Source organism: Tyto alba, unplaced genomic scaffold, assembly GCF_018691265.1.
Source record: "Tyto alba isolate M040663 unplaced genomic scaffold, T.alba_DEE_v4.0 Super-Scaffold_11, whole genome shotgun sequence".
Lineage (NCBI taxonomy): Eukaryota > Metazoa > Chordata > Aves > Strigiformes > Tytonidae > Tyto > Tyto alba.
This window is the reverse complement of record NW_024881273.1, coordinates 11,414,244-11,442,043: the sequence shown is the minus strand read 5'-3', so window position 1 is coordinate 11,442,043 and position 27,800 is coordinate 11,414,244. Positions and strand designations below refer to the sequence as shown.

At 46.6% G+C, this 27,800-nt stretch overlaps 2 protein-coding genes across 4 annotated transcripts; both read left to right on the top strand.

The window, feature by feature from the left end:
• Positions 1 to 3,977: 3,977 nt before the first annotated feature.
• Positions 3,978 to 14,780, top strand: ZMYND19 (zinc finger MYND-type containing 19). Of its 2 annotated transcripts, XR_006164772.1 has the most exons (7): positions 3,978 to 4,128; positions 4,390 to 4,449; positions 5,835 to 5,941; positions 10,833 to 10,973; positions 11,941 to 12,121; positions 13,170 to 13,696; positions 13,824 to 14,780. XR_006164772.1 is itself a non-coding variant. In XM_042786702.1 (6 exons), exons 1-6 carry the CDS (start codon positions 4,078 to 4,080, stop codon positions 13,311 to 13,313), a joined length of 684 nt encoding a protein of 227 aa, XP_042642636.1. In that variant the 5' UTR covers positions 3,978 to 4,077; the 3' UTR covers positions 13,314 to 13,710. The 2 variants fall into 2 exon arrangements, 1 of the variants encoding a protein (XP_042642636.1); XM_042786702.1 differs by lacking the exon at positions 13,824 to 14,780 and having other exon boundaries at positions 13,170 to 13,710.
• Positions 14,781 to 18,985: 4,205 nt separating this feature from the next.
• DPH7 (diphthamide biosynthesis 7) lies at positions 18,986 to 27,770 on the top strand. 2 transcript variants are annotated; one of them, XR_006164771.1, is made up of 10 exons: positions 18,986 to 19,208; positions 19,544 to 19,680; positions 20,116 to 20,203; positions 20,944 to 21,038; positions 22,659 to 22,825; positions 23,333 to 23,405; positions 24,198 to 24,263; positions 24,462 to 24,634; positions 24,970 to 25,114; positions 25,683 to 25,790. XR_006164771.1 is itself a non-coding variant. In XM_042786700.1 (9 exons), the coding sequence occupies exons 1-9, from the start codon at positions 19,071 to 19,073 to the stop codon at positions 26,303 to 26,305; spliced, it is 1,560 nt and encodes a 519-aa protein (XP_042642634.1). In that variant the 5' UTR covers positions 18,986 to 19,070; the 3' UTR covers positions 26,306 to 27,770. The 2 variants fall into 2 exon arrangements, 1 of the variants encoding a protein (XP_042642634.1); XM_042786700.1 differs by lacking the exon at positions 24,970 to 25,114 and having other exon boundaries at positions 25,683 to 27,770.
• Positions 27,771 to 27,800: the final 30 nt, after the last annotated feature.

Genomic DNA, 27,800 nt, shown 5'->3' with positions numbered 1-27,800 from the left:
CTTTTTTTCCTCCTGTTCGTAGGGCCTTTTTCTGAGGCAACCAGGGAATAAAACAAACATGGCTGAAATCCCAGACGCTTGCCATCTCGAATTCCTTAGCTTGGAGTTGACCGTATTTCAAGTTAGGTTTTGGATGCGCTCTGACCCAGGGGCCGGTGGGGTTCCTCATGCTCTGTAACCTGCCACCTTCCCCACCTCTCAAATGACATGGCTTACAACAAATTCTAAGGTATAGGGGGGAAAAAAAAAATCTGTGATGAGTGGTCACAGGCTGCAATGGGGATTCAGTGGGGTGGTGGGATCTCTGACCTCAGAGATACAGAAAGCTCAGCCTGCTGCCGCCCTCGGCAAGCGGGCCTGGCTGCGACGCTGCCGGCGTGTGGGGCGGACGGTTGGGACCCTCCCAGCTGAAGTTATGCAGAGATTCCATGACAAAGCTGCACCAATGCTTACACTGAGGTAGGACAGCCTGGAACAGGACTGCAGCTCCCCTTTCAGCAGCAATTTTTGTTTAAAGAGGCTCAAAGTGTTTGTTGACCCCCCTTCCCTTTGGTGTGAACTCTGAGAGTTTCAGGAGCTGTCAGCCTTGTGGGTGCCCAGGGCTGTCCTCTGTGCCAGTACACACACACTGTGGGTTTTCCCTGACTTGGCAGTGCTGGAAATAATTCAAAAAATTATTTAGTTTGCTTAAGGGAAATTCTCTTGGGGCAGGATACGTAACCTTTCCCATGCTACCTTAGTGCACATGCTTTGATAGAAGCAATGTAGTACTTGGAAGGAGGGTACTACCCTGCCAATAATTTTTTCCAAACCAGGCTTCTTAAATAGAAGGCAAAGGGTTTGATAAAATAGTAACAACCTACATTAACTTCATATTTAAAATCCATCTTCTTCATAACTGGGTTTGTGCTCTGAGGCCAGGGTTTGTTCCCACTCTTGTGACTGGCACCTTCAGGAGAAAGGAGGGGAAGGGACATTGCAGAGCTCGGAGCCCTTCCCAGGAGACCTTCGCTCTGGTGGCATAAGGGCTTTGTGCACTTTAAGGACAATGAGCTTTCTCATTTCCCTCAGACAAAACAGGCCATTAAAAAGCCAAATCTTTGGGATTTATGTCTTCCTGCATCACAAAATGTTACGATAGAAAAATCTGAATTTTTTTATAGTTTGGCATAGGATACAGAAGGCCCACGGGGCTAGTTTCCCCCACCCACCTACAACACATGCTGTAATGGTGGACGCAGTCAAATTAAGCGCTGTTTACTGTGGGCACAGTGGGAAAGGGAGAGCTGAACCCAGCATTGCCCAGGGGGTGGGGGTCCCATCCGAGCTCGCGAGCAGCATGGTGGGGTGCAAGCCGCTCGCTAGTGGGGCTCCTCCGGAGCTGGGTGTGTGAGCTGGTGCGGCGGGAGGAGCGTGGCTGTGCCACCGGAGCCGTACCCGGGCTCTCGCCACCGCCCAGCCCGATGCCACGGTGCCTGGCCAGCTGTGTCTGTCCCCACAAGCCGGAATTCGGCTCCGTGGCCCCCCTCTACCAGAAGGCCAGAGTGCCAGGGACATGACCCCCTGCCCTGTGCAAAGGGAGGGGAGGTGCTCTCCACCCATCGCCTCCTGCCAGATCTGTGGCCTCGGGAACACCGTGCCCTTCTTCAACGTCCCTGAGGGCAGCGGACCACAGCAAGTGGGTGACACAGGATGTACAGAGGGTGTCAAAAGGTGAGGGAAAAGGCCCAAATAGGAAAGGGAGCTTTTCCTGGCACGAAGGCAGGGAGGAGCCTGCTTTCTGGAGGATCTGTAAGCAGAAACCCTGGCTGGAAATCGGGCTCGGGCAGCTCACCTCTAATGTGGGCATCCGAGCAGAGCTGCACCCAGTGATAGGGGTCAGGCAGGCTGGTGTCCCCACAGGGGCTAAATGCAAGCAGTACCAACAGCAAATCTCCAAAACAGAGGTAAACCCAGGGGTTGGCAGAAGGAAGATGCAGAGAATCCCCTGGGCTGAAATTGTGCACCTGAATTACTTTGATGCCTTCGCGTGCCCACGCACAGCCCAAAATAACCCGCAGTGCTGAAGGGGCTGGCAGTAAACTGCTCCCATGGGGAGCCCTTCACCGTGGGGGTGACCTCACAGTAGTGTTTTTGTGAGGGCTGGGGTCCCCCAGGTCCCCCACCACAGCTGGGGCCCCCCAAGTCCCCCACCGCAGCTGGGGCTGGTTGCCCTCCCCAGCCAGGGCCCGGCGAGTTTGGGCACCACAGACCATGCCTGGGATCTCATCAACCCCCCCCCAGGCAAACCCCAAAGCGGGCCACCCTCGCTGCCAGCTCTCTGATGTTCTCCCTGCTCCACATAATCTCTTCTCCCCACCTGCTGAATAAGAAACCCCCAGTTTCTGCTCAGTGCCTCCAAACCACATGAAAGAGAGGTGCCGTGGGGAACCAGAGCTCTTCCCACCCCCAGTGAAGGCTCTGTGTGCTGAACACCAAACACCCAGCTTTTGGCAACTGCAGTACCCTGGGCTCTTGTTTTTTTTTCTCTTTCAGATGTATGGCCACAATCAAAAATATTAAATAATCCCCTGATAAATCAATGTGCACATTCTTAATTCATTGCAAGTTCCTTTCCTTTCCAATTAACTTTGCGACGATTTTTTTTCTTTTAAAAAGCAAAACATTCTTTTTATCACATAGGTATTTTGTTTCAAGTTCAACGACTGGATTGTTAAATGCCTTGAACACAATTATTTTTGCTTATCCTGTTGTGAAGGTTCACCTATCTGGTTTGCTGCTGTGACAAAAGAGGTCAGGTTTGTGCCCAAATGGCGGGTGCAGTGCTTGCAGAATTAGGTACTCCCTAGATCTTGGGAGTCAATGAATCAATGATGCTTCATGTGCTCCAAACAGCTTCATGTGTTTAACTTCCCTGGTCCACCATTATAGCCTTAACCTCTCTTCTGTGGGACTGCTCCATCGCAGGGAGGAAAGATTCAGAAAAGTTTTCCAAGATTCAGCTTTAGATTTAACGTTTGTCTTGTTTAATGCTTCTAGCACTGGGTTAAACCCACCTTGCTCGTTGTTCATGTTCTTGAGGACACATTTACGCTATTTTGCCTTAGAGATTTGTACCTTTGCAGATAGGAAGCTTCTCTATCAGCCCTCCTTGCCGGCTTTACTCGTTATTTGCGTTTTGAATTCCCTCCGTTACATCTCTCAAGCGTTGGCCGAAGCAGCCGACACATCCCCGGGGAGCCCCCGGCAGCTCCGGGCGCTCAGCGCCGGCGGCAGCGCCCTGGGGAGGGGGAGCTCTGCAAACGCCTTTCCCTCCCTTTTGGGAAATAAGGATTCACTTTTTGGTGCCGGCAATTTTTTTACCGTCGTTTAGACGCCGGTCACAAGTAGGTCACGGAAATAAGGAGCACGACGCTCGCCCCGCTCACGCGGGGGCCGTGGGCGAAGCAACCTCCCCACGAGGCAAACGTCCCCGCAGCTGGCGGGGTTGGCGCTCGCCGGTTTGCCGCGCTCCGCGGTTACACCGTCCCGGTCAGGGCTGCCCGCCGAGCCGCTTCCCGCGGGGACCGCCAGGTGCCGCCGGGCCCCGGGGGGGGCGGCGGCCCGCGGGATGCCCGGCCCCGGGAGCCGCTCGGGACGCGTCCCCCGGCGGCGCGGCCCCTTTAAGCCCTGCCCCCACCGCTCGCGCTCTCCAGTGTTGGCGGCACAAAGCTTCCCGCGAACGTGACGTCACCGCCTGCACCTCCCTCTCCCGCCCGCCGCCCGCTCCCGAGCCCGCGCCCGCGCGCGGCCACCCTCCCCACCTCCCTGTTCGTCCCCTCCTCCACGTGACCCCGCGCCGCGCCGCACGCCGATTGGGCGAGCCGATGGCGTAGTAGGAGTGACGCGGCGGCGGCGCGGGGAGCCATTGGCCGGGAGGCGACGGGTGGGAGGTGGTGCGGCGCCCCGCCCCCTTCCTCCCCGCCCCCCTCCCCCGGGTGTGCGCGAGGCGGCGGCGCGTGGCAGCGGCGGCTCCCGCCGGCGGGCTCTGAGGGGCGAGCGCGGGCGGCGGCGACCCCGGCCCGGCCCGGCCCCGCCATGACCGACTTCAAGCTGGGGATCGTGCGGCTCGGCCGGGTGGCCGGCAAGGTGAGCGCGCCGCGGCCTGAGGGCGCCGAGCGAAGGAGGGGGGGGGGGGCGCGGCCGGGTTGCTGCGGGCCGGGCTCGGCCGCGCCGGGCGGCGGGGCCCGGGGCTCGGACGGGAGCGGTGGTGCCGGGGCCGTGCTGCCGCCGGAGGGGCGGGAGGCGCGGGCGGGCCGGCCGGTGCCGCCGGGAGGGGAGGGGAAGGGAAAGGAGGGCCGGGCCGCGCCGGGCGGTCGCGCTGACGGCGGGGCCCGCGCTGTGTTTCAGACCAAGTACACGCTGATCGACGAGCAGGACATCCCGCTGGTGGAGAGCTACTCCTTCGAGGTGAGGGGCCGCGCCCCCCGCTCCTCCTCCCGCCCCGCTCCCCCCCGCCCCCCCGCTGCTACCCGGCCCGCTCCGCGCCGCTCCGGGTGCCGCTGTCCTGACCCCGAGCCCCTCCCGGGGCTCCCCCCGACCCGGCCGCCAGCCCCCCCTTCCTCCCGCCGCCGGGGCCCCTTTGCCGTCGCCCCTTGGGCCGCAGGTGCCTGCGGGGGGGCAGCTCGCAGCGCTCCGGGGGTGCAGGTAACTGCCATCTCTTGCTGAAGGTTGGTTGGTTTGTTTGTTTTCTTTCCTTCTTTCAGTGTGACATGCTTAAATAAAACTGCTTATGGAAGCTTTCAGCCCCGTAACTGTCCTGATTTTGGGGGGGAAGTTTGAAATTATCAAAATACCGATGTGAATGCTTTCCAGCAGGAAAAGTTCTGGATTTTCGTTTTAAACGAGCATTAGTTTAGAACAAATTCATTTATTATATAGTTTTTTGTTTCTGGCTTTCTATCTGTGTGCTTTTTGAGAACTGATAATTTGTCTTGTTTTATTCGGTTTGGCAAACTTTAAAAATTTTCACTCGGCACATAGTTTTGGATGGGAAAAACTTCTTTTATTGTAACTTACTATAGGACCAGAAAAAGTGTTTTCTCTTAACATCCACTGAAAGAGGGTAAGTGGTTTCTACCAAAGCTTTGGAAGGGAAAGAATTCTTGATTACAGAAATCTTCTGAAACTAATGCTTTTTTTGGAAGAGGGACCGTCTTTTGCTCAGTGCCTGCAGTGCAGTGGGTATTTCAGAGCTGCTCTTAGGAGTTCAAGTGCTATGGCAGTGCTGCTACCAGAAAACACTGTGTTTGCCCGTTTCTCCTCGGAGGTAGCTCGCTGTAAGCGCGTGCCATTGCCGAGAGTGGTGGTACACTGCACCTATCCTAAACTCACCCAGTCCTTAGTGCAGGTCATGAGCATTAGTGCCAGCACAGAGTTGTGGAGTGGAGAAAAGAGAGCAGGACCGCTCCTTTCACTAGCAAGCCCTAATTAAATTGGTGTAAAGCAACACTGAAAACAAAGCCTCGGTGCCTTGCTGATGGCTGTACAGAAAATCTGCTCCAGAGTGGAGAATGGATCCTGGCCCTGCAGGCTCACAACTGGATTGTTGCTGTTCTTTGTCCGAGCAGGACTCCTGCTGTGCACAGCCTCCTTTCTTTCCATTCCCATCTTCACAAACGACAATAGCAGAGCTGGTTGGTTCCCCTCGGAGGTTTGAAACAACTCAAATTCCGTTAAGGTCAAGTGACCTCTAGGAGACAAGTGTTAAGTATTGGGTCCTTCCCGCATCCCAGTGGAGCATGTGCTCTGCTGCTCAGTGTTGAATGTTCTCACAGCCTTTCCCTTTTATTTAGGCTCGGATGGAGGTAGATGCTGATGGAAATGGTGCTAAAATATTTGCTTACGCGTTTGACAAAAATCGTGGAAGGGGATCCGGCCGACTCCTGCATGAGCTGCTTTGGTAGGTATTGTAAGGAGAGCTGAATATGTTAAGGGTTCACTAAAGTGGAGTTTGCTACCATCAACTTGTATGTTGTTTATTTCTGTGTGTGTAGTATTTTAAGTCTTGTCAGGAGGCTTGCAGCTACACTCAGTTGGATACCCAGCACTGGGGGTTCCCATAGATCTTACTATGGTTTGATTTTGCACTAAGCCTTCAAATAGCTGAGTCGCTGTAAAAATGTTATTCCCAGGGAAAGCAGTGATAGGTGAGTATTATTCTAGTAGACACTGTTTAAATCTGAGAAATGCTACTAAAACTTCAGCTGGGCAGGGAGGAGCCAGGGACTGGCTCCATTTAATAGGTGAATACTAACCTTTTGAGGTTTGTTTTTGTTTTTTTTTTTCCTCCCATGATAATCAGGTACATCTTGTTGGCACCAGTGAGAACTGGCAGAGCACTGGAGAGAGATGGAATCTCTGATAACTTAAAACTGTGGGGTTTTTTGTTTGGCCGTCTGGAAAGCTGCCTGAAGTGATGCTGATGATGCTTCATATCAGCTGCTGTGTCTTATTTTCCTTAGATTCTGCGAATCATTGCTTGATAACCTTTGTAGCTGCCAGTTTAGATTCAGAGGCCAACTTACTTGCTTGTGAGAGATTAGTTCATCCAGTGAGCTAATACATTGCTCTTTCTAGATATGTTCATGGGTTTGTAGAAAATATAGAGTACGCTAAAGAGAACTGTTGTTTCCTTCAAAAGCTGTTTTTTGAGAAATTAAACATGTTTTCTATTCAGTTCCATAAAATGTACTTGGAAGTCACAGTCCCCAAGACAGAGCTGTGCTTTCTTTATTGTTCCAGATTACTTTTATTCCCCAAACTAGTGTCTATACAAGAGGAGGAAGGCAGGAAGAATAGCAGAGACTATTACTATTATTTACAATCTGCTCACTAAATATGGATTTTAACCTTCATCTGTTAATGTTTAATCTTGTTGTACATACAACTTTGAAAATTATTATGGCAGTATGTGGGATAAATCACTGTCAGCTACTGCTAACTGAACCTCATACAGTAATAACTGTCATCTGTAAGTAGCACTGAACAGCACCTGAAAATTAGTCTAGCTGACTGTTGAAGGTGGTGTAGATGATGATAGTCCAGCTGTTTGCTTATTACGGAGCCCAGTCGTTGCCTCTTCTGGTTTGTTTTACTCAAATTAGGAAATAATTCTAACATTTATTTAGGTAATTCAAATTGTGTCACTCTGGCATGAAAAAAATCTGAGATTGTGTGTGTGATAGAGATTTCTGAAAGTCACAAAGGTGGGGTGTAAATAGGCAAGTGGAACTGGAGTTCTGAAGTTGCAAAGTCAAATTCTTCCACTAGAAAATAGAAAATATTTCAGCTGTTTCTGTAAATTCAGCTTGATCCCTTTGAGGGTGTATGTTTTGCTGTGATCTTTAATTACAAGCTGACACAAGGCACGTTAGTATACCTTTGTGACTGAGTCTTCTAATGTCTTTACATAGTCTTGGCTACGGGTGCTATGTAGTTACTGCTCCTCCTAAACAGAATAGGCACATTGTTCAGTTTTACTTACCTGTACTGGGGACTGCTTTGAAAACAAAACAGAAATGTATTTTAGTGACAGAACCTTCTCTTTGTGAGAAGGAGTAATGCTGAAGGTTTTGGAGCCTTTGAAAGACAGGAGAGATGGGCAATATCAGTCATTTCTTCCAAATTACTCAAGAAGTAAGTCTGGCACTGGAAAGAGTAAAGAACTTGAATTAGTGTAGGTACAGGAATGTAATTTCATTGTTCTTCCCCAAACGTACCCTAAAAAATCAGCTTACTCTGAAAAAGCTAACCTGATTGTGTGCTTCTGGTTTAACATTAAGTGAGTAGACCTGTGTTGGATGCTATTGCAAGTAAAGCAGTTTTAAATTTTTTGTTTTTTAATTTTGGTAAGCAGGTATCATTGTTCGCATAGTATGGCTTTTGGAATAGGAAGCTGGTAACTTCCAAAGCTGCAGCAATGACAGGGACCTTCTCCTGTTCTTTCCCCAAAGCCCTCCAGCTGACCTCTGCAGAGAGTGAACTGCTGTACTAAATGAGAATCAAGATGGGAACATGCCTGTGTTTGCTGCAAATATTCTTTCAGGAAGAACTTCATGGAGCCTCTCTTGTGCTTGCTGTGATTTCAGGGTGGACTGTTAGCTCCTCCAAAGCACGATTTGAATGTCTCTGGCCAGGGACCTGCAGAATAAATCTCTCATCTTCTTGCCCTGTTCCCTGTATAGAAATCGCAGCTTGCTGTATTTTGGCTGGGTGTAGCGATGTTCACTGGGGAATAGCAGCATCAAGAGATTAGTCATAAGTATCACTGTGTGTTCAAAAAGATATCTAAGACCTGATTTTTTTTTTCCCCAGGATCACTTACCATCATACTGCCTATAACCTACTCAGTTATGGCTCCTGTTGATTTGAATTGCTGCTGCCTGTGCTTGGCACTCTTATTACAGGCCTTGCTTCTCAAGTTAGCTGTTGAAATACAAAGAGAACAGTATCCAATTAATTCTCTGAAAAATTTTGGTGTAAGTGTTTTGCCTGACACCTTGTAGGAGCTCTGGTGTGGTGGGGGAGGTAGAAGCCACAGCTCTGCAGGAGAGTTGGCCACATTAGCGAGGCTATTTCTTTGTTCCCTTTTTCTGCAAGGGAGAAGGAAGGTTCTTCCATGATCCTGTCCTTCACTTCACGTTTCAGATTAACTTCTGGAGATGGTTCATGCTGCATACTTTCAAACCATAGGTCTAGGGAGAGGAATAGTGCGTGCTTGTGTATTCAAAGGTTGCTTGATTGAGTATGGAGAAAAGGCACTGTCCCAAATTTGCCAGTACTAATTCTGACATCTCAATCAAGAGGTTTTGTGTTGGTACTTTCATCAGTCATCAGCAAGGCCAAATTTCCACACTTCCTTGAAGACCTTTGTCACTTGAAGTATGAGAAAAACTGACATCAATATAGATGAATGTGCGTTTTTACAAAGTGAGAAAAATGGGCTTACTCTGCTAGTAAGTTTTATCAATATTTACTTATGGGGGGTTCTGCGGGCCGATCTAGACTTTGTAGGAGCAGTGGTAGGTATGTGCTTCTTTCCTGTGACCTCCTGGTGTCATGAACAATCTCCTAATTCTCTTTCCCCAACTCCAACCTTTCTTAAACTCTCATTATCTAATCCATTTCAAAAATGTTTCTTAACTTGGTCTTAGACTCCCCTCCTTCCTTTCTCCCCCTGCACAGTTTGCTCTTGCTCGGAACTCCTGTCTCCTCCCAGATTCCTTGTTTGTATCTATCCCATCTCTCTTGTTGGCACTTTGTCCTGGTCTCAGTCTAAGAACCTTAACTCCTTCCCTGTCTCCATATCTGACTGATGTTCACCTTCATCCGTTTGGGTCCATGTGTCTACTGGGTTCCCACTTGCAGTCCTCAGGGTTCCTGATTTTCTTTGCCAGACCCTCTGGTAGCTTCAGCAGCTGAAGAGTAGCTTTTCTTCTAGGGCCTTTCAGCAGACTCATTTCCATAGTTTATTTGCTTTTGTGTGTGTCTTTTTTTTTTTTTTTTTTTTTTCCCCCTTCTCCCAAAATAAAGGTTTTATTCCTTTTACCTTCAAAGGGGAGAGCTGCTCCCCGTTCTGAGGAGGCCCAAAAGACTCGCTAGCAGGAGGTTTCACGCTCATTTTTCATGCTCAAATTTTTTATTATCAGTCAGATTGAATTTCCCTGTTCTGCTGGATAATGCTAGAGCTTTGTAAAGGGAAAAAAAGTGTGATTTTTTTTTAACTTGGGCAAATCATATCTCTTCAAAATTGGATGAGTCATTTGAACTGAAATGTTCAGTAAGTGCTGAGCAGGAAGCAACATCCAAACTAGACTTGTGTAAAGTTGCAAGTAGCTGTTGGAACAGTCACTTACAAGGAAATGCTTGATAACCCGCAGACAGTGCTCTTAGTTTTACGTTGTTCTTGATTGCTGCCAGTATGTCCTCTCTGTGCTGTGAAATTAATCATGGGAGAGCAAACATACCGAGACATAACTTCTGTCCAAGCCTTACATTTCAGGTGGGATGGGATTCCTGCAAGGAGTGATACGGAAACTTGTCCAGGCATAAGGGTGCTTGACAGTGAACTTGATACTTCATGATATAAAGGAGAGATGAGAAAAAGGTGGAGTAGGAAATGAAAATAGTCAATGGGGAAGAATCGCAGTAGGGCCTAGTGTGCAGCCATCCTCCTTGCCAATAGTCCTGCTTTGGTTCTGAGCAAGTTTCAGATGTCTCTTGGTCAACTGTGTAGTCACTGCAGACTTTCTATGTGTTACACACAATTAGAGTCTAAAAAAAGCGTTTGCATACTTGGTGAAGCCTCTGTCATCTTGGTTGTTAAGGGTTATTTCATAAATAACAAACTCTGTGACTTCATACCAATGCCAAACTTGCATAACTGTGTCTGATAGAATTTCCTATTAAAATAATAAAACAGCATTGGCACCTTTCATGTCTGTTCTGTGGAACACAATAATTACATAGATGCTTTTGCAGTAACTGGAGTAGCAGTCTCTGGAACTTTCTTTGAAATATGCTTACAATTATAATATACTGCATTTGTCTTTTGATTCAACTCATTTATAATGGAAATAACCTCATGGAACAAGTCTCTGTCTTCTAGGAGTTGATATGTCTGAAGTAGCCACTGTATTCTGTTGGCAAGCCCAGTTTTACTGCAGCTGTTTCAGTGACTCCAGACAGCAGACTAGAATACAATATATCTTCTGGAATTAATGTGATTCTTTGCTTTTTAGCTATGGAGTCTTGATCATCAGTGACTTTGAAGCTTCTTTTGTCTCCTCCAGGGAGAGACACCGGGGAGGGATTGCTCCTGGATTTCAGGTGGTACATCTGAATTCAGTGACAGTGGACAACCGCCTAGACAATCTGCGCCTAGTTCCTTGGGGGTGGAAACCCAAAGCTGAAGAAATCTCTAGTAAACAAAGGTATGTCAATATTTGGCAGGGGTTTGCCATCCACAAAGATTTAAATTATCTTAAATTGTTGTGTCCTTCCTTTAGTCATTCTCATCTTGGCAGAGCTTTTTTTTACTTGACCTTGGGTTACTTATACATCACTTACACCTCTTAGCTTCCTTACCTGAGGAACAGAGTTAATGCACGCTCTTCATGCTGGCTGTGAAGGGACCATCTAACCCCATGGCGTTATTATGTAGAGGTCCTGCTGTGCCAGATGTTGTCACCACAGTGAAACAAGAAGCCTGCATTCCCTTCCACTTGAGTGATGGTGATGGCATCTGGGCATGCTGAATTAAGTCTGCAGATGTTACTGGCTTGTGGCTCTCGTCCTCAGGCACTGAAATTTGAACACAACCTGTAGAATCCAGCAGCTGCAAAATGCTTACACTTGTAGGGATGTATTTAGGTTGAAACCAAAGTGAGTTCCTGGGATCACCTTTCAATAGTAGGCTGTAGGAACTTCCTATGTGCTGTGTTGCATTAATGTCACTCAAAGCACATCAGACTTGATGTCCGGATGGATTTGGTTAATCTGTGGTGTAATGCAGGCACATTCATTTTTGGTGGGAGATACATTGACCTAACTTCGCGCTAGACACTTGAAACACTTGCAGCACCTATAAAATGGGGATGTTCAGAGCTTATTAAACTGATTTTGAGAAGCTGTAGTGAATGGCTGTGATGCTGCAATGATGCTCGACTTCAGGCCATTTACACAGAACGAATTTTGCTTGGTGTAAATGTTTCCTGATAGACACTTTTTAACTTTTTTTGCATTTAGGGTAATATAACCCTACAAATGTCCAATATATGAGTAGTATGTGTAATCTGAGGCTTAACAGGCTAGATACAATGTTAACCCTACTTAATTTGGAATTGATTTCCCTGTATGCTTATTATGAATTTATGGACCAAATTTGTGTGTTTTTTACAGGGAACAAAGTCTGTATTGGCTGGCAATCCAACAGCTTCCTACAGATCCTATAGAAGAGCAGTTTCCTGTACTGAATGTAACACGATATTACAACGCTAACGGGGATGTTGTGGAGGAGGAAGAGAACTCATGCACATACTATGAATGTCACTACCCCCCATGCACAATGATTGAAAAACAGGTATGTTCAAAAGAATTGGAAGTAAGCATGTAATGACTGCGGCTACCGTGTGTCCCCCAGGATTTGTTCCTTAACATGTAAAGCTTTACATGTGCCATTCAGTTGCTAAAAGTGATAATTCTTTTTAACTCGGGTTTTCTTTGGCACGAGTCTTCAGACCCTACAATAATTTTCTGTTTGAGATAATATACTTCTGAATTGGAACAGTAAATGACCTAGTGGATTACTGGGAGGAGCGTCATTTGTGCAGAGTGTACAAAAAGACAGGTGGAGGCATTTCTCTAGGGACCCAGAGCTGGAATGAGCAAGCAGCTGTATGAGACAGGAGAAAGCATTGTAAGAGGTTTTGGGTAGTAGTGGAATCAAAAAATAACATGCTTAACCTTTCATGAAAAGAGAGTGAATCCGAGAGGCCTTTTTTTCAGGGGAGAACTGGGAGGAAAGCTGATTCTAGTACTTCGCTGCAGGTAGATGAAATGAAGCAACATATATAGTCAGAGAATGAGATGTCCAAGGGCTGTGCCTCTTTGTCAGACAGATGTCCTTATCTAGGAAGGGCTTTTCTTGTGATAACAAATGCTGAGTAGGATAAAATCATTATGTTTCACTTTTTTCTTTGTGGAAGGGAACACTTGGAAGAACAGTCTTAAATACCCTCTATTTGAAAAAAAGAGTAAGATTCACCTTTTATTTGGGTCTGCATATGAAAGCTTTCTGTATAACTGCAAGTTTGGTAATGGCTGAGCTTGTGCAGCCCTCCTGATCATTTCTGAATTTAAGATGTTTCTAGTTGATGAAGCAGTAGCATTGTGAGAATAAATGTGAAACACTCAAAATATTTTGTCTGTTAAGCCCATTCTGCAACAGCAACTGTAAAATCAAATAAATGCAGCTGCTTTAAAACCTTTTGATACTCTGGCACTCATGGTGGGATGTTCATATTTGTGATAGGTGTGAAAGGCCTGATTGTAAACCTACTTGGGAAATGATGTAGGGGTGCTCCTTGGCCCTGAGCAGGCTCACTAACGCCGTCTTGTGTTCTTCCCAGTTACGTGAATTCAACATTTGTGGCCGATGCCAGGTAGCGAGGTACTGTGGGTCACAATGCCAGCAAAAAGATTGGCCTGCTCACAAGAAACACTGTCGGGAGAAGAAACGGACCTTCCAGCAAGAGCTCGGACCAGAACGATGACCGGGTGGCACAGGCCTCTCAGCAGCAGGATTCCTTCTCAAAGGCATTGGACTCTTGCTTTTGCACAGTAATGACAGACTGCTTATTGAAGCCAGAGGCACTGAAGAAGACAAACCCTGTGATGCTTGAGCAGAATGGCTGACTGGACAAAGCCAGCTCTGACTGGTGCTGTGGAAAGGGATTGGGTCTACCCTTCCAGTATTATATTCTCAAGCAAAAAGACTACTGTGGAGGCTCCAGGCAGGAAGCTTCTCATTATTTATATGTTAATACGTTTGTAAACTCATGTACAGTTTTTGTTAGAAATTCTTGATAGGACTCATTAACTGTAATGTTCAGATGAGAACACATTGTTGGCCTAAAAGCTTAAAAAAAAAAAAAAAGTCATGTAGCAAAAGCTTTTCCTCCCATGTGGCTAGTAGTATCTGTGGCAGTGCCAAGGCCAGAAGGCAGGCTCCGACATCAGCAGATACTCTGGAGAACTCTGCATGGAAGTTTTATTTAAAAAAGGAAAAAAAAAAAAGGGGGGGGTGGGGAGGGGGCAGGGAGGGGCAAACAAACTAAAGGTTGGAATGAATCATTGTCTGCTCTCTAGCTTTCTCCCGTTCCCTTCCAGCTGCTTTCAGAGCACAGTCACACTTGGACGTTGAAAATACCTACTCAGTAGGAACCAGTGCACCAGAAACTGGAGCGGAGTGTAGGGGACCATCTGGGATCTGTGCATGCAGGCAAGCTGTAGCGTGTCGCTGCCTTCAGAGAAGGGCTGCTGGAGATTGTGCGTTAAGCAACCAATATTTTTAGAAAGCTGAATTGGCTTTCTTGTTATGAAACCTTTGTATATAAAGTAGTTGTAGGGAAGCTCAGGTAGTCAGCTGTGTGTGGATGTGGTTGCCCTTGTGGCTTCCCCGTAAGCATAGCAAATACTATAGTGATGTGCAGAAATGTTTAAATGATCTAATATTTGGTAATTTGAGTTATTTATTCATTTTTTTAAAGAGATGCCATCAATTCAAGGATCACTTTTTAATTTTTTTTATGTAGTAATGAGTAAAAATAATATAGGAGGAGGATTTGACTTACTGAGTACATGCCTGTTTTTCTTTTCACTTTGTCGTGCATAATCTGAAAGTTTTGGGTTTGTTTTTTTTTTTTTTCATTTTTGCCTTAGAAAGGAATGCCGACTGAAGTTTCCTGAAGAACCAAGTGGATAATTTAGTGCCAGGTGTTAGTCTTGTTTCACAGTAGAAGAATGTGAGCTGCTGACTTTTTAATGCAGAGCCTTTCTCGGAGTACTTAGTGAAATAGGTGTTTAAAATTTTTTTGTAAAAGCCGTTAAGAACTTTAATTTTTCAGTCAGGATTCACTTTGCCACTTCATGTTGCAATGTTGGTCTTGCTTGTATTCAGTTTGCTAGAAAATTGAACTGCTGTGGACTTCCAAAATTATATTATGTTTCTAATATCTGCACAGGAAGTTCTTAATTATTAGCATTTGGGTGGGTTTTCATACTTTGGCTTTACGCATCTTAGGAAATAACAAAGAACTACTGAAGCTTCCTGCTGGAAGTTCACTTGGTAGGCACATTGTCAAGCTACAATTCTTAAATCGTGGTTATACTGTAACTTTTCTGTTTAGGCAGTCTAAAATGTCCTTAAGTATGAAGTAGTCAGGCAGGAACTAATCAGACTTTCCTGTAATGGGTGATTTTTTTTTTTTTTTTTCCTAAGGAAACACTCAATTATTTGCTTTAAATGAACTGTACAGTTTTTGATGAACATAAAATGGGACACAAGGAATATTTTTTTTTAATTGGAGGTAATCTGTTGAAAAGGGCAGAAGTATTGACTCTTTCTTCTTGCCTTTTTAAAAGGCTGCTATTTGATGTGCCAGTTTTCCACTGCAGTACCAGTTATCACGTTTAGCAAACTGAAGTGCAGTCCTAGAGCGTTCAAACACTTCTGCAGCACTGAGCAGGGAAGATGGTTAGTTCTGATGTTTATAATGTTGCTGCAGTGGGAAATGAGGACAAAGACTGCAGATGAAGTCCTGATGGGGAAACGGCAACAGGTAGATTCTTCTGGAGCAGCAGATGAAAGGGATGGAGGAAGGCTGAGACTCGAGCTAAAGAGTCTGCAAAACTAGGGTGGTACCTGATCCCGATGAACGTGGGAGGGAAGGGGATGGAGATGGAAGGAAGGGGTGAAGCGGGTGGGGAGTAAAGTTGCCCCCTGCTCTGTTAGACCATCGACCAAATGAAAAGTAAGGAGTTGCCTGGACATCCTGGAAGGGCTGGGTGAGATAACACAGGTTCTGACTTCTGTGTGTGACCTTTGATTCCAGACTGTCCTTGTGCCAGAGGAGGGAAGTGGCTACAGGGATTATGACTTTAGAAGGGTCCTGGGGACTGCAGGAAGCATGTCACTGCCTGCAGAACAGCTTTTCCCGATTGGTGTGGGAAGCTGTGTGATCAGCAGTTCTGGCAGAAGATCTCTGCAATTTACAGAGTTCTTAGCTTTTTGTAAGGTGTGTTGGAAAGGAACCAGTTACACTTGAACATGGCAGCTCTGCCTCATGCAGCCTATATGGTTTTTCAGAGGAAGAACTTCTCATAAAGGACCTCCTTTCCTCTCTTCAAGAAACCAGGCTGAGGCGGATATCCTCATATGGGCAAGTATTAAAAAAGCACAGGGTTAGAGTACATAGTCATTTATCTTGGGGCAGGCCTGTGCAGTACTGGTAAGTGAGCTGACTTCAATGATTTATCCTGATGAAGATCCACTCCCTTTAAGATGTTTCCTGCAGGGGAAAAAACCCTACAGCTGTATCTTTTATTCCTTGTCTCTCTGAAGCATGGAGTACACACCCCTGATTCACCTATGGACCAAAACAAGGTTTAATGAGTCAGGTTTCCTAGATAGGAACATCTGTTTGGAATAGGAGCTCCAGAGGACTTTTGGGGAGAGATGTGGTCATGCTTCCTGGGCTATGAAGAGTATGGAGCAAGAGAAAGAGAACGAGCAGTGGGTTAGGGTATTCTGCACCTCTGCAGCCTGTTGTGCAGCCATCTATCTGCGCAGTGATGCCTGCCAAGCTCTTGAGGATCTGCTGGTTTGTGTTTTGGGAGGCAGAATTTGGCTGTTCAGGTCAGTGCAGTCCTGCTGGCTTGGCTTTGCTACCGTGTCCTTGTGAACGCACGTGGCATCTTGTGCTGCTGATGGGGGGTGTCGGTGTGAAAGTTCCTGCTGGTGGGTCATACTGGTTGCTCTTGAGTCACCAGGAGTGGGTGAACATTTGTCTGGTGTAAGCCAGTTCCAGGAGGAGCCCATGGGCTTCCTTTTGGCAGAGTAGAGAAAGATTTCTGACAGTTGCAAAGCGGTAAATCCAGCTCATGTCAGGAACCTGCAGTGTTACTGATGCAGTCTGTAACAGGGGTGCACACACGTGTAAACGCACCATGAAATGTTGATACTTTCACCCCAGGTGCTCTCTTTCATATCAAAGTAGGGTGGTATTACCAGTCTCAAACATTCAAAAGTCACAGTCAAGCTGATCAAAATCATGGCTGGTTTAAGGAACACAAAATCTGAAATATAATGTATTTCAGGGCTCAATGTTTACCTTTTGGTACTTGAGCCTTTAATATGCCCATGGGATTATACTTACAAGTTTTCCCCTGTGGTGGTGATTTAAATAAAACTGGTGAAGGTAAAAGGGACAGCTTAAAAGACTCAAATGCTTGCAGGTAGCATGGAGACAGTGTAAGACACCACATTGGGGCCAGAAGCAAATGTTTACCACCCATCAAAACAACTGAGAGGACAAAAGGAGACTTGTGGTCAAACAGCTGTGTGTAGCATGTTTGTAGAGTTAAGAAGAAATCCTTTATAAACTGACCTTGTATCCAAATGTAGATGGAAAGAATAAGATTTGGCAGGTGAAGTGGGTTGGGGGGAGAAGATGAACAAAAGAAACCAAACCCCAAAATAATGCAAAGGAAAACGGAACATGAAGAGTATTCAAGTCATAAAACTTGCACAAATTATTTTGAAAAAGCAGGAGCACGGAGACTGCCAGAGTCAGTAGGTGTGATACACAGTAAAGGGAAGTTCTGACCTGAAGATGAAGTCTCAGCAGAAAAAGTGAATTGTTTGCAATATGTATTTGCTGTGAAAGAGCTGGGGGAGTTCACACAGGAATACTTCCATATGGAGAGCTCAACAGGGAATCTGTTTAAAACTGAAGTGCTTTTAAGAGAGATTAAAGTTCAGATGAAATGAGCAGCAACAAGTTGCCAGGACCAGACGGTGCCACCTACAGACTCTGAGGGAGCTGAAAGAGGAATGAGCTGAGCTACCAGCTGGGCCGGTAACCTCCCTCCCTACCCACAGCAAACGGGACAGCAGCTTCTGAAAGGAGTTTTAGGGCACAAGTGGCAACCACAGCCAGGTGAACAAAGCACTTGCACTTAGCAAATTCACAGATGCTGTGATGCTGCATCAATGCCTAAATATTGGGGAGGATTCAACAGTTTTTGTACAGGGAAGTTGTACTTCAGAACCATATTGGAATTGTTTTAATGGCATCAACAAGCAGGGGATAAAGGGGACTGGGTTGGTATGGTCTGATTGAGTTTCCAAAATGCAGTTGATTGTGACTTTACTCAAGGCATCTAAGGAAAAAAAGCTGCTATGGGAAAAGGGGGAATATCATCACATGGACAAGCAACTGTTTAAAAGACAGGAAAGAAGGAGTTAAAGGGAGGGATTTTTTAGTGGAAGTCAACAGTTGGATGCCCATTATATTAAAAATAATTGGGAAAAGGTAATGAATCAGGAAAGTGACAACATCCACTGATGAGGTTATTCAGTGTAATAATATAATAAAGGCTGAGTGAAGAATTGCAGAAGGATCGTATGAGACAGACTGGTAGATGAAACTTGGTGTCAATGATTGTATCTTTGCTTATGGGAAAACACCACAAGACGAGCCCTTAGCTGACTATTTTCACTCAGCAATGAGACCTTTGGGTTGTGACACACAATCCTGCTGAAATTTCTGTCTGGGGAACAGCAGCAAACTAGGCTCAAGGAAAGGACGGGAAAGCAGAGACCAGCACAGTGGCAGAAATCGGCTGTGTGCTGCACCCTGAGCGTGCCCTACTCACCCTCGGTCTTGGAAAGGGGAGAGGCTCAGGGCAGGGAACGGGATCCCTCCGTGGCCCAGAAGAGCTTCTGCCAGGGCACAGCTATGTCGACTGCATCTCGACTCTGGAAGAGAGATGAGCGACAGGGATTTGAGGAAAGTCTCTACGAGTGGCAGAGGGAGGATTGCCAAGGGAAGACTGATGCCGATTTTTTCTCTGATGAGCAGCCGCTGGGTTAAAACTGAGCAGAGGTCCTTCGCCTAACGCGCGTTTGAGCTGCAGCCCCCTTTCCGCAGGATGCGGTGGGTGCAGAAAGCCTTTGGAAAGGGACGTTAACGGCGAGACCCCCACCCGAGGGCGGGTAAGGGCGAGGCTCGGCACGTCCCCGAGCTGCCTGCGCCGACGAGCAGCCCCGCTTGGGCCGCCGGGCTCCTTCCCCCGGCGGGCAGCGGCGCAGCCCCGGGCTCCGCGGGGCCGGGGGCGGGCAGCAGCGCCCGCCGCGCCGGGCCCGCCCCGCGCCGCCCCTGACCGGGAAGCAGACGGGCGGCGGTTCCGCTGCGCGGCGGCGCGGCCTGCCCGGGGGCCGTCCCGCCGCGGCATGAGCCCGCCCTGAGATGGCGGCGCCGTGCCGGACGCGGACCCTGCAGGTGGTGGACACGGAGTTCAGCGCGGACGCGGTGGAGTGGTGCCCGGTGGAGGGCTGGCACAGCATCCTGGCCTGCGGCACCTACCACCTCCGCCCGCCCGCCGCGGTGAGCCCGCCCGCCGCCGCACCGGCGCTGCCTTCCACCCCCCCGCCGCGGCCACCGCGCCCGGGCTGGGCGGGTGTTTCCCGCCCTTGGCGAGCCGCCTCAGCGACGCCCCGGCCCCGGTCCCCTCGGTGGCCGCGGCGTGTGGGGCTGAGCGGGCCCCGCCGGTGAGCGTGGCAGGCGCTGAGGGAGCTGTGGCACCTTCAGTTCCTCACGGGAGCGACTTGCCGAGCAGGAGCCCTCAGCCCTGCTCCTGCCGCGGGCAGGATCTCGGGTGGGGAGAGGTCTGGGGAAGGTAGAAATGCTGCTAAGCCTGCTCTTTCCCATTTTTGATGTAGACTGACTCCCGTGGAAGCAATGGGGCCTGTGACCGGACCGGGCGGCTCTACCTGTATCACTACAACGAGGAGCAGCCATACATCCCGCTGACAGAAATCCAAAGGATTGACACCGCCGCCATCCTGGACATCAAATGGTAATGCTGGCCTGCAAGGCCCAGAGCTCACAGCAGAGTGGTCTGCTGTTCTGGGCATCTTCTTTGGCTGTTGGTGTGGCAGCAACAGTAACATTTACTGACTAAACCATCCCTGAATTCTCAGAGGAAAATATTCTCTAGTTTGTTCTAGTGAGCAAAGAGTGCTCATTTCTATGTTATGCTATTCTGTTCACTTATGAGCAGCTGGTCAGTGATTGTGGACCTCTTTTGTTTATATAATAATATATAACAGTTTTCCCCTATATATAATCCCCTCCACTCAGGTTTGTGGGATCTTGAGGAGCCTTAGATTTTCTTCATTAAATTTTTTTGCTCAAATACCTTCTCCTTGTACATCCTCGAATAAAAGCTATAACCTCCTTCTTATACGCCAGAAAGATGGACGTTCAGGACTTGTTTAACTCGATCTTTTAGGTGCCACGTTCCTGTTGCGGAACATCCCATGGTTGGCATTGCAAACTCAACAGGCGCTGTGGAGTTTTGCCACCTGACTGGAAGTGAGGTAGGTGGCTGTAACACCTGCTGCTGTTGAAGCTGTGTTTAACCCAGATTTAGTACATCTCTAGATTTATTAGCAGTGTTCAAAGACTTGTAGGAAAGCTGTATAGTTTCCATGCCTTCTTCAGTATGGTTAGCTTTTTAAATACTTATTTTGTCTTCTGATAATTTTTCTTGTAAATCCCACAAATTTATTCATGCCACTAGAGAGACTGGCTGGGCTCTACCCACTTGCAGAATGTGGGAGATGAGACGCACGAGAGGAGCAGAAGCAAACGCTGGAAACTGTCACTTGAGAGTATGGACTGAGTGGTAAACATAGTAGAAGGTGCAAAGTTGTTAACAGGGAAGAATTTTGGAGGGGGGTTTCTTCTGGTTGGTGAGAGAAGGGAGTAATCAAGAGAACCATTTCCACAGAGCAAACAAAGCAGAAGCCAGTTTGTAAGGGAATTTAACAGTCAGGTTATCACTTCTGCACTTCAGTCACCTAGAGGAAAAAAAGTTTCAGGGGGATTTGGTGGGAGTTGGGAAGCAGAAAGGTGGAGATCCTGTGTATAAGTATGTTTGCCCTTCAGCTAGTACTAAGCAATTTAATTTGCTGTGGGACATTTCATCTCTTCTTTAGTGTGGGACACTAATACGCTGGTCAGTCTCCCATACACCTGTGGTAGGAGTAAGCAGTACAAGTGGTGTTACATACCTACTGTCTTCCCAGTTTTAACCCTTTCCTTTTCTTTCCAGTAGAAGAACAGCTGCATGTTGGAGCCATGCTTCAGGGTCGATCTTGGTGCGCAGCGTCTGGCCTTGTCTCTAGACTGGTCCACAGGACGAGAGCAATGGTGAGGATGGGCTGGTATTGGAGATTGTTGCGTGTGGCAGTTTGCAGGCATGAGTTGGGGACTTGAATGAATGAATCTTTGGTAGCTTTTTGCAAAGTGGCTTAAAGCTTTCTTGATTCTAGATGTCTCCCTGCATCTTCTCTAGAAGTTACTATTTGCAGAGCAAGGGTAGCAAAGGAACAAGAATACATACTGTGGCCACTGTAACAAGAGCAGGGACTAAACCAGCAACAGATGTGAGGTGGTGCTATGGTGAGTGGTGGCAGGTGAGCCAGGGATGTGTCTTCTGTTGCTTTGCTAGTGGGATGCAGATGGGTCTGCTGGCTACAACTCTGCTCTTAGAATGGCTGAAATTTTAATGTGAAGTTCTGCTTAAGAGCTGCTAATAATGGCACGTGTAGGAAGTTTGAACATGGGCTAGTGAGAAACGGGAGAGAATTGTTTTGTAAGTGGTTCCTTCCTCTCTCAAATGCTCATACATTTGATTTCAGAAATGGCATCTGCATGAAATAACATGAATTAGCTGTACCTTGAAAGTGGTAGGGTATATGTTTTTTGTAAGTTAAGTGCAAAACAGAGTGGTGCCTTTGGTGTGAAGCTGGAAGCTGAGGGGATTGGGCAGTCCTGTGCTTAATGCTGTAGGGCAAATATTTAGTAGCTTTTGCTATTTCAAGCTGTTTCTGTTCCTGCTGTTAAATAACTAAGTAGAATTCCCTGTTCTACTTTCTTCTTCCCCATGACTCTGCTCTTCAAGATAAATGATTGTTGCCGTGATGGAAAGTCCCTTTAAAGCCTGTCACTGTTGTCATTTGAGAGACAAATAACCTCTTCTAGAAGCTGAATGTTCAGCCTTCACATCTCTGTAGGAAGGGGATGACCCTTTCTCTCTCTTGTGGAAGTTTTGGAGATTCAGTATGGTTTAGTAACTAGCATACAGTGTAGAACTGTGAAAAGAAGCCCCGAGCCACCAAATCAGTACCTACAGTTGCAGGTAGCCAAACAGAAGGTATGTAGTCATGTCAGGTAACGTCAGAAGATTTGTGCAAAACTTTTGCCAGTGCTCCAAGAACATTGTCTCCAGAAACTGCAGCTGTACCATGCCACAGGAAGAGAGCAGGAAATGTCAGGATCAGCCAGCGCTTCAGATGTTTTATTTCCCTGTTATCACGGACACTTCTTCATACTCCAGAAGAAGGAAGAGGCTCTCGGAGGTCCTTGTCAGTCTGACTTGGAGGAAAAAAAATCCCTCTTCACATTAAATTTGTTTCTTGATGTAGTATCAAGCATGTGAGAAGTCCAATTATACATCCAGGAGGAAGAAAGACCCAAGGCTGGTTTTCTTTCCCCCACATGAGTGTGAGGGTTTGCTCCCCCTGTGCGATCAGGGAATGGGAATCATTGGTATAGATGAATTTAAGATGGGATGGACTGAAGCTAAAGAACTGTGTAAATGTCTGCATTCCTTCCACTGTGCTACTGGTTTCCATCAATGTTTAGTTGAATCAAACATTTATAGTATTATGTTATCTGTCTACACTTTGGCTGCTATTTTTTACTCTAACAGCTTCTTAGGACACAGGTTTCAATAATTTCTAATGTTTTCTCTGTATTCCACTGTAGTGGTTGTCCTTTGAGAGTAATCAGCAGTGATTCAGAGGGGAAGCTGAATCTTTTCTCCATAGATGAATCTGCTCCTTCTGTGCATGTCCTGAACCAGTGGGAAGCTCACAAATTTGAGGCCTGGATTGCTGCTTTTAATTACTGGGACACCGATATTGTGTATTCAGGTCTGTAAGGACTGGGAATTGGGTTTAGGGGTGTTGGGGAGGGGGGACCTTGTTCAGGGATATGTATTCTTTGGGATTTTACGTTCCAGGATTGGGTACGCTGCTTGTACCACACTTCTTGAAAGAGTTGGTGCCTCTGCTAGGGGTAAAAGGCTTCTTGACTATGGGAAGTGGTTGGAGTTAGTTAGGAGAAGCTGTGCCTTTTAAACTGTACTTTTTCTGGCTGTTGGCAAAAAAGATGTTAATCTCTTGCAGTGTGCAAGAGAGCAGAGAGCTTCTGGAGTCCAGTCTTTTCTTCTTCTAAATTTTTTTGCTTGGCAAAGTGAGGGCACGTCTCTTCTGTGGTGATGAGTACTGTGAGCCTCAAATTGTGTTGGTATGTCTGTTAAATGCTAAGAGATTCTAGGACTGATAAGCATCAACTCTGTGTTAACTACTCTGCCTCAGTGCCCTGCACTGGTCATTGGGATGGTGTTCAGGGTAGCAGTGTTTTTTGTCTTTGTGCAGGAGGAGATGACAGCCTGCTGAAGGGCTGGGACACCAGGTGCAGTCCAGAGACTCCTGTCTTCACCAGCAAGAGGTAAGCAAGCCGGGCCTGCAGCTGGACCCTACAGCTATCGTGTATGAACGTATGGTGCTACTGTGTCCCTTCCCAAGTCACGGAATTCAGAGACGTTCAGTGGCAGTGGAGTCCTGTTTCTGCCTCCCTTGGGAAATTGAGACATCAATGAGACTTTTTCATCAGGACAATTTCAACTTGAAATTTTCTTCTCCGTGTCCTTCAATATAATAAACCAACAGCTTGCTTCCACACATGAAGATGGTGGTAACTCCTTTCTAAAAGAAGGATCCTGACTTACACTTTTATTTGGGGAATTTTTGTGTGTGTTTAAATTTGGTTATCTTACTATGGAATGTTTTTTAGAAAATATTTTATTCTCCACTGTTCACTCAATTGAAGTAATCTTTTTTCTGGTGGCATAACTTATCTTCCAGAATATGATTAAAACAATATACACAACCCTCCAGTGAAATTTTATATGTAACCTTAAAATACACTGGGGACTATTGCTATGGAAATATTAATGTTGTGAGTAAAGTCTCATGGGAATTAAGTTGTTGGGCTGAAATTCTTACGGGCTCTGAACAGCAGTTTATATTGGGACTGAGAGACTGTGTGAGTAGAAGTTTTGCCTTGGAAAGGCTGTTGGACTGTGTAGATGGAACTCTGCCTGTGTCTTTCATTGGGCTGAAATTTGATTTCACCTTGATGTAGTTACATGGACCCAAAATCCTTGAAATTCAAGGAAGAATCCCTTTTCAAATCATACATTGCTGTCTCTTCCCACTGCTGTATGTTACTCTTTTGCAGGCACTCAATGGGCGTGTGCAGCATTCAGTGCAGTCCGCACCGTGAGAATCTTCTGGCTACTGGCAGGTAAATCCCTTCCAGCTGCTCTTCACCAGTGTGACCAGCCTCCTGTTACTTTGAATGTGGTGCTGCTGCTCAGGGTGTGGTCTCTTCAGACGTTCAGGGTGGTGAAGAGCATGCGATCTTTCCTAATTTTCTTCTGTGCTTGTTGCACTGAATCAGCTTTGCTGCTTGTCTGTGTATTTATTTGTGATACGTCTCCAGCTATGACGAGCACGTGCTGTTGTGGGACACCAGGAACATGAAGCGGCCGCTGGCAGACACCCACGTTGAAGGTGGAGTTTGGAGGTTGAAGTGGCACCCAACCTGTGATTTTGTGCTGCTGGCAGCCTGCATGCAGAGCGGATTCAAAATCCTCGACTGCCGCGGAAGCATGGGTGAGTGTTCAGTGGGACAGAGATGCTCTTGCGCTGCTGTGCTGCTCTCCTTTCCTGTCTCCAGGTTAATGGGGGAACTCCAGCTCTGAGCTTGCTATAAAGATCCAGATGTTGTTAATAGCCATAGACTTTTATTCCAACTTGAAGTAACTCCTTCAGCTTTCCCAGACCTATCCTCACTGTTGGTCTGATCAGTTACGCAAAGGCACTGTCATTGTTCATGTGTAAATCTCTTGTAAATTCTTTTCACGGGAAGGAAGCCTGTTTGTTTTGGTGTGAAGGCATTATCTGGTGACATGACCATTCTGGTTTGTATTCATCTTTATGGTTCAAAGAGGTTCTTCCGAGTGCCAGGTGGTGCTTTGCTGTCAGCAGAAGTTACTGACCTGCTGGGGAATTGGCTGTTGCCTCAGAAAGGAAGTGCTGTGCAGTCTGGTTAATCTAGAATGACATGAATAAGCCCTCCATGTGAATCAGAAGGTATTTACATGATTAAAAGCTGTTTGCATTTATATTACAAATACAATCTTGCATAAAATGGTTGCCCATCCTGGGTTCCTCCAGGCCTTGGGCAGATCCACAGCTTGTAAAATGAGGATAGCATTTCTGCTGTATAGGGAATGGAGGAACATGATGTCCATTTAATATCAGAGTAAGCAATTGACTCTTCATGGGAAGAACACATCCACAATATATTAATAACCAGAACCTGGTCTGGCAACCTCACTAGTTATATTTATGGCTCAGTGGAGATCACTGTGTGATGTCTTGTCTTTCCTGAGCCCTTTTTAGGTATTTTGAATAATAAGGCTTTTAAGCCTCATGTACGTTAAACCCTCTTCTATCTACTTACTGAACCAGGGAAGATGAAGGCTAGCAAGAGGTGGCTGAAGAATTGTCAGGAGAGGCAGTAACTCATTTCTCCTGGAATGCTTAACTGTTGTGAAGAAGGCAATAAGGACACAGCCAGTGCTAGAATAGCTTCTGAGCAGTTTGCAACAAACCATTTCACAACTTGACTTCTGCTCATTTCTTTTTTTTCTTTAAGCGGAAAACATGGAGGAATGCATCATCCTCTCATCCTACGTCTTGCACAATTCCTTGGCCTACGGGGCTGACTGGTCGAGGCTCTGTCCGAGGGATTCCTTGCCTGCTACACAGGACTCAGCTGCTGTATGCCAGTCTTCAGAGGAGCTTGTGGGAAGATCAGGGGAAGGAGATGAGAGACTGAATTTGCGGGTCCAAAACCTGAAGATAATTTATGAGTCTCCTACAGCTACTTTTGATGTAATATTGGATGAGGAGAGTGAAGGCCCTGCCTTACCACTCAAAGCAGAGGGAGGTCCTAAGGTCTCAGGGGATCCTGAGCTGGTTAGGGGCCCTGATTTAAAGGGGAGTTTAGATTTGGCTGGGGGTCCTGACCAAGGGGAAGATCCCAAGTCAGCCAGCAGTTCCGAATCAGGAGCTAAGAGACCCAACGGAACGGGCCTGGACAGGAGCGGTGATTCAGCCAGGTCACTAGACAGCCCGAAAGCAATGAGCATTGTAGCAACTTGTTCTTTCTATGACAACATCCTCCATGTCTGGAAGTGGGAGATGAGCCTGGTGACCCCGTTGGGGACACCCAGTACTAGGTCTCCCTCTGAAAGAACAGTTGAAAGTTTGCATTGACCAGTCCCAAGGGAGAGAGGTAGGAAAACTCCTGTACTGAGAGTGACATCTGAGCTTATGCTCTAATTTCTGTTGGGCTTCTCCAGTTTTATTGTTGAGTTTGTGAGTCTTCTAAGGCCAATACTGATGGACTTACTGGTGTTTTATTTTCAGCACTGAGGAAAGCCTTTGCTTTGAGGCATGTGGTCAAGCACAGACACATTTATTTAGTTTTCCCCTAATATACTAGTTGAAAGTAGGACAGTGTTCCTCTCAAAGGCTGCTTGTTTGTACCTTAGATTTGAATCCCTTCAAGCCTGGTTTGCATTTGTGTGATCTGTTAAGCCCGTCTCCTCCTTCCATCACAAGCCAAACTTGTCTGCGCTGCTACGTGTAGACAAACACAGTATGTGATGAGAGGTTTTCCTGAATGTCTCAGAAAAGCCTGTGAGTAGAGGCTTAGCTGTGTGTGTAGCTTGCTGTGTGATCTGTAAACTAGTAGGTACTTTGAGAAGACACTCAAAGAAAGTCCAGATACTGACAGTGCAGTGTGCTTATAGTGATCTTTAGTAGAGAGAAATTATTTTTCAGAAGGAAATCCAGACTGACCGGTATGAGAGACAGCAGTTCAGTGACAGGAAGCTTTGTTCTGAGCAGGGCCTTTCTTGGAAGGATTCTGGTGTATCTGCACAGCCTAATTTTACATCAGACTCATTACCTGGTTGCAATCTCACTTTTATCACTCTCCAAGCTAAGCACAACCTGCTTCAGCGTAAATGGTGTAGCGAGCCCCGCTATGTTTCAGTGCCACACTAAACCAACCCCCCCTAGCCTCTTGGTATCGAACTCACGTTTTCTACTCTCCACAGCGAGACATAGATTTAGGTCCAAAGTCAGGATCTTTCAGTTTTGTAAAGGTGAACAGCTTTAAGATCAAAACCTCCAAAAAGTACAGGCAATGTTTCCTGACATCTTTTAAGTTCAAAATAAGTACGTACAGAAACCAAAATCTTAACAACATTGCCCTAACTACCTCCAGGAATGGCTGCAGAATTTCTCATGGTTGCTCCATTAGCTTTCTTTTTTCACTGTGAAATATCAGCAAAACACCGTTTCTGGAACACTTTCTTTGTTATCTTCCTAGAAACAAAAAACCAGCTTAAACTAGGTAAGTAACCTCTAGCTTGTATAGTTTCTCTTTGAGGGTCCTAAACAATTAGTTGTCTGGAGGGAAAGAAACACCAGCAACAGGTATCTATCTGTAACAGTGCTGCGTCTAAAACGAGGTACAGCAGATAAGAATTTTACTGCTTCAAAACTCCTTTTTCAAGGGTGAATGTGTATTTTAGAAAACATTCTTGAGCACTGTTACATGAAGATTCATATTAGTATTGTGAACAAGAGCTTTTGTTAAAAAAAAAAAAACCAACACCCTATTTTTGGATGTTTCTAAAATAAAATCAATATAAGTGATTAATCCTTGGTCATTTTGATTTTTACAAAGTCCTTTGCAGTT

Bases quoted from the DNA above. Each gene is read 5' to 3' on its own strand.
- ZMYND19 (XM_042786702.1), top strand. From the start codon at position 4,078: ATGACCGACTTCAAGCTGGGGATCGTGCGGCTCGGCCGGGTGGCCGGC. The intron at 5,942-10,832 runs GTAGGTATTGTA...TGTCTCCTCCAG, and splicing joins CTCCTGCATGAGCTGCTTTG to GGAGAGACACCGGGGAGGGA. The intron at 10,974-11,940 runs GTATGTCAATAT...TGTTTTTTACAG, and splicing joins GAAATCTCTAGTAAACAAAG to GGAACAAAGTCTGTATTGGC.
- DPH7 (XM_042786700.1), top strand. From the start codon at position 19,071: ATGGCGGCGCCGTGCCGGACGCGGACCCTGCAGGTGGTGGACACGGAG. The intron at 21,039-22,658 runs GTGAGGATGGGC...ATTCCACTGTAG, and splicing joins TCCACAGGACGAGAGCAATG to TGGTTGTCCTTTGAGAGTAA. The intron at 22,826-23,332 runs GTCTGTAAGGAC...GTCTTTGTGCAG, and splicing joins CACCGATATTGTGTATTCAG to GAGGAGATGACAGCCTGCTG.